Genomic DNA, 10,585 nt, shown 5'->3' with positions numbered 1-10,585 from the left:
AACATTTCGATATTAAAACAGAGTTTGAAAATATTTTTCTATATCTAAGCAGCAAAATATAAAAATAAAGTGTGAAAAGTAAAAGATTTAAGGGAAGAAGAAAAACACCAAGAGTTATAGAGGTTCGGTCAAAAAATAAAAAATATACTCATCTCCCCAAGAATTGATCTTGAGAGTTTTTATTATATACTTGAGAGCTTTTAGTAGGTGAAGCTCACGAATCCCTTTATACAAGGAAATGGGGGTTGTCATACAACCATGATAATATGAGACTAAAGTATGATAGTTTGCATCTTCTCCATTAAAATGTTGAGACTTAAGTGGTCAAGCTTCCTTTCCATCGGTATATTGAAGCGGTAAGTATTCTCTCCACAAAATATCTGAGTTTAATTTGGTTTAACAGGATAACCAATAACCTCTTAAGATTTTAATAGGTTGATCTTCTAACCTATGGTTTTAAACGGGATAACCATGAACCTAATGGTAAGTTCATCAATATTAAGAAACTTCATCATACAAATGAACAAGGCTTTCCAATATCCTTAAGGGGAGTTTATCAATATTAACAATCTTTATTAGGAACTGATCACACAATCCCCAACCAAAGCTTTTAACGGGTTTCACTTTCAACCATATATTTTTATCCCTAAATAGATTGTGTTCATCCAAGATACATAAAAAACATTCTTGGATAACTTATATAATACTACCCATCCAGAATTCAAAAGATCTTTTCTCACAAAAGTACTTGGCTATAAGAACTAGTGAGAGAAAGTAAAAATGAAAATTTAGAGAAGGAGTGTGTGTGTGTGTTAATAAGCAAATTGATTTTTGGATGAAATGAAACGAGGAATGAGACCTCTGTTTATAGGCTTGAAATCCTCTAAAAGAGGTAACAACATTAAATAAAAAAGGATGTTACTAATCGATTAAGCCAATTGATTAGATCATTTAAATATAACAGCTATAAGTTCCAAAATATGTAATAAGTGATATATAGCAATTGCTAATCGATTGAATGCATTGAAATTATATTTTTCATTAAAAGCGCGCCAATAAAATTGATTAAAATAATCGATTAGATTGAGTCAAAAAATGTTTGCTGGCTTTTTGAATTCTCCCATCATTTTCTATGTAACTTCTATATACTTATTCAAAGCTTTTGTTTTCAAAAACATTTTACAAAAAAGTTTATGTGTGTGTGTGTGTGCGCGCGCTTGTAGCCATCTACTTCTATAAATACAGACTTTTGCATTTACAAAAGTTTCACTCATTTACTAAATTGGGAGATTATCTCCACTAAGCCTTGTCTGATAGATTCTTTTGTGTTGACACTTTCTTTGAGATTTCTTTTGATCTAATCTGTTTGTTTGTCTTTGTCTGAAACTTTATTAATGTCTAAAGCTTTATTTGAAACTTTGTCATTCCTTTATCAAACTCATGACTTGCATCTTTAACCTCTTAAGTACATTGATTGACTTTCTTAATGGTTGCATCTTTACTATGGTGAATGTTATCCTTCTTTTCTGATATTTTACAATTGCCATCATGTTGTATCTTTATCATGCTAAATATTTGTTTTATTCTTCAAAGTTGTCATCATGTTTATCTTTCTTTTATGATCTTTTACAGTTGTTATCATGTTGCATCTTTGTCATACAAAATATCTATTATGTTCTTCACAGTTGTCATCATCAAAACAAAAACCTAATACAAACAAAGCAATGTTCCACATTGAGTAGTCCAAGAGAAAGCAAGACAAGAAAGCATACAATAGAGTCCTGAAAATTTAGACTTGTCGAATTGCTCTATCCAATGCTTCGGCGAGGCCCTTTTTTATCACCGGGGCTGAGACCCCCCGACTTACTTCCTATTACAGAATGGATATCTACCTCAAGTAATCCATTGGAAGTCGGGGGTCCGCCCGAGTCGATTCGGTCCGCTGATCGGTTTCTCTTTGGGCCTTTGAGGATGATTGAATACGAACGACGTTTCTTGATAAGCCTGCTCCTCCGACCTCTGAAGAGGGAGTAGGTGCTTTCCTCCCTATCCAATCTTTCCTTTAGAACAAGGATGCTAAGCAGAGACTATAGGTAGTTACTGACCGGTCTCCTTAAAACTAGAGTCATGGGTACCTTTCTTCAGGAATGTTTTATGAACCTCTGGTTTTTGATCTGTCCTAAAAGGACTTCAGTGCATTAAGTGGAAAACTTGAGGTAACTAGAGGATGCACCCTAGTACTAGATTGGCGTTCGACATTAATTATGAACTTGTGGTATCTTCCGATGTCACCCCCGTAAGCACCTCGGTAGTACTGCGAAGTACATGCGACGTTAGATTGAAAGATGGATTGGGAATTTTTAGCCCGACCTTCTTGGAAATTGCCTTCAGACACTGGTGTAACCCTAGATCTGGATATGAGATTCTTCCTTTTGTTGCTTCAAGGAGCTCTCGAGAGAATTAGAGATCTGGATTCCAAGAAATTAAAGCAGAAACGATGATCGATCAAATTGACTGCGATAGATCTCCGCGCTCGCTTCTGAGCGCTTCTTGATTCTAAGATCTAAGAGAGTCACAAATAATGGAGTTGGAAGGTAAACATGAATTCATGGAAAGCGCCGAAATCGGAAGTCATTTCCTCTGTAATTTGCGGAGTTTGCGATTAGGTAAATCGAAGATTAGATTTGAAATCGTGGAAATCATAAAAATCATAAGTCCATTTCTAAAGACGACACCATTGTTCTTTTCGGGAACAAAAAAATGTGTATAATTGGATAACTGTTAATCTTGAACGGTGATTCCGATCTCCTCTAAGGTGGTGCGGGATTGAATATGCATGGTTAAAACTCCAATAACCAAGTGAGTTTAAGATTTAAAATGAGTATAGTGACAAGTGAATATCAGAAAATTGTATCTTGCTCTTAGCATATATAGAGCATTAAGCATATATAGATTTAATGTTTAATTTTTTTTATTTATATAATTTAATTATGAATTTAAAGGTAGTGCACTGACAATGAAAAATAATATTACACGATCATCTAATTAGAATTCATTAATAAGTAATGTCACATAACCTTTTTTAAAAATAACCGTGTGATCTAACATTTAACATGACCTAACATTTAACATAATCGTAATTGATTGATAGTGTAAAATTATTTTAGTATATATTTTCTCTCTTAAGTTATACTTATTGAAATTAATAAATATTTTATTTTCTTATTTTATTTTATTAATTTTTAGCGCAACACAAATTCAAGATAAAAATTTATATTAGAGAGCAGAGAGACATGTTATATATGATAAGTGTTATCATATCCCGTCATTTTTTTTTTCTTTTCAAAAAGGATGATATATTAATCAAAAAGAAGATAAAAAAGAACCAACAAGAAAACTCTATTTACAAAGCCTAATTTTAGGGTTTCTTTGTCGAACAAAAATTTCTACCTAAATCATCATGTAAAAGCAAAAACCAAATGAAATGTTTGTATTGCAAATCAAAGTTAACTATAAAATCGGCACAAAACTTAACTTCACGTTAAATGTGCGTTTGCAACTTCATAACGAACTCTTATAATATCGCAAGTTTTAGTAAAACTTAAAAAGAAGTGAATATTCTGCTTATTCTATTTTTACAGATGATTCTACTTGACTTTTAATTTTATTAGAGAGGGTTTTAATTAAAAACCAATCTTTCCTATTTTAATCCAAAGATAAAATTTGCGATTTTATTATTTCAATTAGAATTCCAATAATTAATTAAGAGTATCACGAATTGTATCAATTATCAATTATTGTTATTAGCTATCTTCTTCATTCTTCTCCCTCAACCCTAGCTTCGCCGTCGCCGTTGCCGTCGCCGTCGCTATCTCTCCTCCCATCTCCGGCCATTGGACCTATCTCCGGCCATTGGACCTCCATTAAAGCAACAAATTCCGTTTTCACGATCTCGTCACTTGGTCTTTCATCTGAGTCATAGGGTGAGTGCCTTACTTTCATAAAATTCTGATTTTTAAGTTTTGAAAATTGAAAAGATTCAATTTTGTTGAAACCATAACTTGTTCATCGATTGTTATTGTTAAATTTGATTTTTCTATGTTTTGGTATGGGGAAAGATTGGAGTTAAAATTGGCATCAATTCAGTTTATACATTAGCAGTTTGGTTAAGCTACTCATCTTGTAACAGTTCGGTGTTAGTGTTATCGAACCGGTGAAGCGGTTCAAAGAACCAGTTTGGTTAGGTTAGGTTAGGGATGTACCAGAACCGGTTTGGATTTGTTGAACTGTAAACCAATGTGGTAGTATTGAGTTAAATCGATATAGGATAATATTTGATATAATTGTTGTATATGCAGAACACCAGCCTCTAGAACAAGATCAATTTTCCCCTGAACCATTGTTCTCGGCATCATTGTGTTCCTAATAAATCAGCTTAAGATGACTTCTCCGGACACTCTTGTATTCATGGAACTTGCAATACAGCAGGTAACATTTTCAAGACCACTTTGTATTCGCCAATAATTTTTACATGATGCATCTAGTTGGGCTGTGTGTTCATGGGTGATAAACTCAACTGATGTTCGTTTCATAAATTAACAATATAATGTAGTGGGTTATGGGGTTTCTTTAATTTGTGATATTCCTAACTATTAAATTTAAATTAATGGAAGGTGCTTATTGTGAGTGGAGTAATTGCATGGTATATCTTTTCTAAGTATTAATTTTTTCGTTCCAATTATGGACCATGTAGTCTAGGTTCTAGTGTGTGTTTTCATGCCTTTTATTTTGTAGAATTGAATTCCATTTATTTCATGTGGCAGGCAAAGTTAGCTATGGAGGCCCTTGAAGTACCTGTCGGGTAAGCTACCTTTGCAATTTCAAAATGCTTGAATGCCACCGAAAGTATAACTTGTCATTGATTGATATTGTTGTTATGATTAGAATGTGTTAGGATAGTGTAATGGCCAGTATCAACATTGATCCCTGATGCTTGATGCTAGATGATTGCATCAAGTCATGGAAATGCATATTCTACATGGTAACTCAGTTTGTGATTAGATGGTTGATATCAGAAATTATTCCATCATTTTGGGATGCAGTAGTATTTTTCGTGGAAATTGAGGTGTTTGCTAGGAATGTCTTGTTTCTTTCGTCCTGTTGTTCTACTTGTGGTTATCATTGAATTGATTTGCATGCAAAGTCAGAGATTAATTTGTTTGATAATTACAGTATATTGATTTATCCTTTAACATGACATTACCGTGAAAACAATTTGCATTCAACATTTACTTGTCCCTTTGGGTGTTTATCCTCTTTTGTTTGGTGTGAAACTGGTTAAAGTGAATTTGATCAATGACTACTATATTCATGTAAACTTTAATATCTGTTGACAGCTGTGTAATTGTTGAGGATGACAAGGTTATAGCCTCAGGAAGGAATCGAACTACCGAGACACGAAATGTAATCTGATCAGGGTCACTTTTCTGTTTTTATATATGGTCATCTTCATATTTGGAAGCACCTCCTTTGATAATCAATATGCTTTCTAGAACCATGAATTACTTTTGAATTTTATACATTTCTACCTTGGAAGCTAGCTCTTGTAAAGTTGGATTCTGGAAGTTTAGTGTTTTAAGATATAGAGACATTAATATTACTAAATAATTTATTGTTATTATTACTAAATAAATATATTACAGGCTACAAGACATGCAGAAATGGAAGCTATAGACCTGCTTCTAGAACAGTGGCAGAAAAACGGACTTTCGATGACTGAAGTTGCTAAAAAATTCTCAAACTGCAGTCTTTATGTTACTTGTGAACCATGCATAATGTGTGCATCTGCTTTGTCAAATTTAGGTATGCTCCTTCAAATCATCAATTGTTTAAGTATCTGGTCCTTATGCTATCCTTTCTAATTCAATAATTTATCAGGCATAAAGGAAGTGTTTTATGGCTGTTCAAATGATAAATTTGGAGGTTGTGGATCAATACTATCATTGCATTTAAGTGATACCGTGTCACCTAATAAGTATGCATCTTAACTAAACAACATTTGAGCTTCTCCATATAGTTCTCCACTACATCCTCTATTGTTAATAAATTGGTAATTCTTAAATTTCTTCTCATTAACATTGAATTTCCACCTTGAAGGGGTTTCAAATGTGCTGGAGGTATAATGGCAACAGAAGCTGTCCTTCTCTTTCGAACATTCTACGAGCAAGGAAATCCTAAAGGTAAGAAAATTCTTTTCACTATTTTTTCTAGCTGGCAGAACCTTCCAAAGCTTTAAGATACTTTTGTGATGCATTCTACATAAGATTGTTGGAGTAATACTTTAACATGATTACGATGTGGTCTAGAAGCTTGAGTTTTGATTTCGAAGAGATTGGGGATGTGGACACAAGAGACAAGTTCATTTATTTTTAGTTTTATACTTTCAATTTCAATTTAATGTTTTCATTTCATTGCAGCTCCAAAACCCCACAGGCCTCTAGCCCTTCCGGCAACAACTTGAATTTGTAGGCATTTTGTTTATTTGCTGGAGTTGGTTTGAGCAGCCTCCTTCCTATTTATGAATGGTTAGGTATAAATCCCAGAAAAGCCTTGTGTAAATTATTGTTTGCCACAACTAATAATGTGATTTGTACTTCTTTTCCGTCGTCTTCTTTTCAGTAACTGTTGCCAACGGATGCGCAGGCACAAGCCATTGTTGGGTTGGGAATCATTTAATTCAATCAACCACGTGTTTTGTAACAAAACACGTGATTGATTGAATTAAATACTTTAATTTTAAAAGAATATTTATCGGTTAAGATTCAAATTAATTTTAAGGACTTGATGTGTTAGTATATGATATTGTGAGATCAGTTTGTTATTTATAGTTTCTGTTAATTATGAGTTATAGTTTGTATATGATATGTTAATTATCAGTTTGGTAGTGGACTCTGTTTTTGGAGCAAGGATGTTACAAAGAGTGCAATACAGCCAAACTATGGATTAGAATTTTAGAATGGTACAATATTAGGGATTGAGTAGTTGTAACAGAAAAGGATTGAGAATCTTGGACTTGTATATTTATCTTTTCTCCCATTTTGGTAAATGTTAACCACAATGCAAATTATACACTAGTTTCTTCAATGATGAAACCATAGAATAGCATTGACAGAATAACTATAGTTCAGAATCAGATAGGCTATTTATGGTTGAAATTTCAACAATGCTATAGTTAGTGTCTGTCACTTTGCCGATTGTTGATATGTCTATGCCTGGATCTGTTAATTATAGGCAGTAATATGACTAGTTATAATGCCTGTGAGCAATATAATTAAGTAATAATATCATAGATTTTAACATATTTTGTTCCATTTATTAATATTTTTTGAAGCGTTAACCCTCTGGTTTATTATCACTGCACAATTTAATCTTTTTTTATTTTTGGAATTTTGGTCCTTATATTTATAAAATTAATATTATTTATTAAAATATTCTTATTAATTATAATTAGTGGGAATACTACTTCGGATTTAAATTGTAATGATTTATAAGCAAAGTTAATATTTCACTCATTAAAAAAAAATTATATTTTTGTGTTTGATTTTTGGAATATGTTATATAGAAAGATATTGAAACAATTTCAATTGATTGTTGTTTATGAAAAAGTTTAGAGATAAAGTAATTAAATATAATTTGTATTTAATTTTATTTTAGAAAAATTGCATTTTTAGAATGAAATATTTAAAATAAAATAAATTGATATTTTTATCTTATAATTTTTTAAAAAAAAGTATTTTTGCTACCGATGGAGTAAATTATTATGCAAAATTTATTTAATTCCAAATTATATGTTACTTTAAAATTCTAGTGCAACTCCTTTATAATTAATTATCCCAAGGTATGATTTAGTCGTCACTTGTACGGTATGTTGTTATGTGTTATGTTATGAAGGGACGAACTGGTTTTCAAATGTTCTTTTTGTTTTGTTTGCCATTTTAAACACATCACATCCTTTGAACTTGTTTACAGCTCCGTTGATTCTTAACTACTTAATATATCTCTCGTGATAGGTTCTGTTACCTTTTGTTACTATCTTTCTTGAGTTTGCCTGCCTTCCCTAAGGTATTTCTCTACTCCCTTTCACATATATAATGGTAAACTTAGAAAATGCGCCTGTAAATGTGACACCTGAATCAGATAGTGATGTATCTTCATCATCCATTAGGGTTGAAATTCTAGATCTCATGGACATTTTCCATGAGGTGGATCCACCTATCCATGCTCAGAATGTGCCCATGATAGTTCTGGATCGAGTTTGGACTCCTTGAATAATGACAAAGATCTTGTTGTGAGGGAAACCGTTGTCGGCGTCGCCTCTATTGCACATGCTTATTTTAATTTCGGTATTGCCTTATCTAGGGAGATGGAGTGTGAGTCTGGTTGATTAATTTAGTCTCTCTCTATTTTACTCGTAGTCACACTAGGGTTTATGCTTCATTTTAGAATTTCTCTGTTGATCTTGACCAAAATGACCTTTTTTATGACATAGGAACGACCATGATCTGAACTAATAGTTTGTTGGATCCCACTAATGGAAATTAGATCTCTGAGTATATCTCAAATTTCTGGGAACGGTTTCCATCTATCATAGCACGACCTCCATTGAGCATGCTGGCGTAGAGGTAGGCCATCTTCTAACTAGCTGCTTTCTCTCACCCCCTCCAACAAAAGGATATGCAGCTTGTTCGAAGGATGCTCTATCCCCTTTTACAACTGCATCTTTCAGAAACTGGGAATAAGATTATCTGTTACCATTTTATAGAAAGAGGTGCTTGATCATCTGCAGATTGCACCCTTTCAACTCCACCTGGTGGTCTGGGCTTTTGTGAAAGTATTTCAACACTGGTATGAGTATAAGGGGCAAAGGGGTTCCACCTCGAAAAACCTTTTCTTTCATCTCTTTTATGTTTTCCATACTCTAACAAAAAAAGGTGTGGCCAAGGGGTTGGTCTCCTTTTGTTAGAGTAATAACAATAAATTTTTCCTTGTTAATACTTAGAGCTGGAAGCAATTTAAAAACAATTATCTCTTGGTAACTTTGCTTTCTTCGACGACTCATTTAGAATTCTGTCAGCTCCTATTTTCCTCCTCGAGGCTAGTCGCTTGCACAAATAAAGTTCGAAGGTGTTGGTCACATAAGTAGTTTGAAGAGGCTACTAGTTACTACATTGTCCCCTATACCTCCCTTATTGCCAACGAGAGAGCCATACCAACTGTTTTTCTTTCAATTTTTTAACTGCTAATCAGTACTCGCGATATCATGAGCGTGACCTATGGTGATGACAAGAAAAAAGTTTTTGGTATTGTAATTGATTCTAGCGTGTCTGACTAGTGTTGATTCTTGTTATCCTTATCTTATCGTTAGTCACTTTGTGATGATTTTTTAGATGGTATGAAAGGCAAAGGAGTTGAAGAGCCTTTATCTTCCTTAATTACTCTAGTGGTTGTAATGCCCAATCTCCGCACAAAGGAGGCAACCTCGCCAGCTAACATGGGAGGGGCGCAACCGGGACCAACTCAACTGTCTTTTGAGAGGCGAAGCAAATATAGCAATGACTAGATCACCGCTTTAGCTAGGACCAATAACATTCGTAGTAAAGAACCATTTTAAGAAGAAATTCGGTTGAAGAGACTGAAACCGTTTGGGCAATTTCCCGCCACTATTTCTCTAGAATACCGTGATGGTTCCCCTCCTACTAAACTCCTCATTATCTTTGGATGTCAAATGTCTCACATTGTTCTAGAAATATTTGCTTGAGTATTTATTGAGGATTATGCTTACAATTGAAACCTTTCTAATACGGGCAAGTCGGTGTTACTTGTAGAGTCAGCTTTCTAGGTATGGTTGGTAGCCTCCGTTGCAAATTTAGTCGTGGATGGTCATGGGGAACTCTTAGTGCCAAGTAACCTTCCTAGGGAAATAAAGTCTTTAAAGAAGCGATATAATCTTATCACCTCACAGGTGCTTCAACTTCAAGAAAGGATGTCTGAGCTTTAGTGAGAGTCTGGTCAAATTTCTTCCATCAAAGAGGAAGTGGACCAGTACGGAACCCTGTGGGACTAGAAGGTAGGGAAGATGATCTGTCGGCCACCCTTGAAGAAGGAAAGAAAGCTTATTGTAAAGGGAAGTCTTCTTTGGAAATTTTGTCATATGGCATTGTGGCCTCTGAAAATGAGCTAAAATAAGCATACTCATGTGAAGTGAAAGCCTTTCTGAAAGAGTTGGATCAAGTAGAGAAAAATTGTTTAGCTTCTTCACCATAGAGCTTACCGCTTTTGAGAACATCGTGGACCATTTGGAGCTACTTTGTATGGATATTCAGATTCCCCGCGACAAAAATGAGTTTATGAAAGGAGATAATCAAGAGAATGCATGTCAAGCGACAATGATCTTATCTTTTGAAAGGATTTATTTTTGAAATTTAATGATATCTCTGGCCCTATAAATTAAAAAAATACTTTAATGTGTTCCTTTCCTCGTTTATTTGAATGTGACTATTGTTTGCTTAGTTAAAGTTTGTCCCAC

General features: G+C 33.9%; 1 protein-coding gene across 3 annotated transcripts; it reads left to right on the top strand.

Moving 5' to 3' along the window:
* Positions 1–3,573: 3,573 nt before the first annotated feature.
* On the top strand, positions 3,574–6,918 carry LOC131612343 (tRNA-specific adenosine deaminase TAD2-like). 3 transcript variants are annotated; one of them, XR_009287357.1, is made up of 9 exons: positions 3,574–3,983; positions 4,359–4,488; positions 4,824–4,861; positions 5,397–5,463; positions 5,703–5,862; positions 5,938–6,034; positions 6,157–6,239; positions 6,477–6,584; positions 6,679–6,918. XR_009287357.1 is itself a non-coding variant. In XM_058884137.1 (8 exons), the coding sequence occupies exons 2-8, from the start codon at positions 4,441–4,443 to the stop codon at positions 6,518–6,520; spliced, it is 537 nt and encodes a 178-aa protein (XP_058740120.1). In that variant the 5' UTR covers positions 3,575–3,983; positions 4,359–4,440; the 3' UTR covers positions 6,521–6,918. The 3 variants fall into 3 exon arrangements, 1 of the variants encoding a protein (XP_058740120.1); XR_009287356.1 differs by having other exon boundaries at positions 6,477–6,589; XM_058884137.1 differs by having other exon boundaries at positions 3,575–3,983; positions 6,477–6,918.
* Positions 6,919–10,585: the final 3,667 nt, after the last annotated feature.

Source organism: Vicia villosa, linkage group LG6, assembly GCF_029867415.1.
Source record: "Vicia villosa cultivar HV-30 ecotype Madison, WI linkage group LG6, Vvil1.0, whole genome shotgun sequence".
Lineage (NCBI taxonomy): Eukaryota > Viridiplantae > Streptophyta > Magnoliopsida > Fabales > Fabaceae > Vicia > Vicia villosa.
This window is presented reverse-complemented; position numbering and strand designations above follow the sequence as displayed.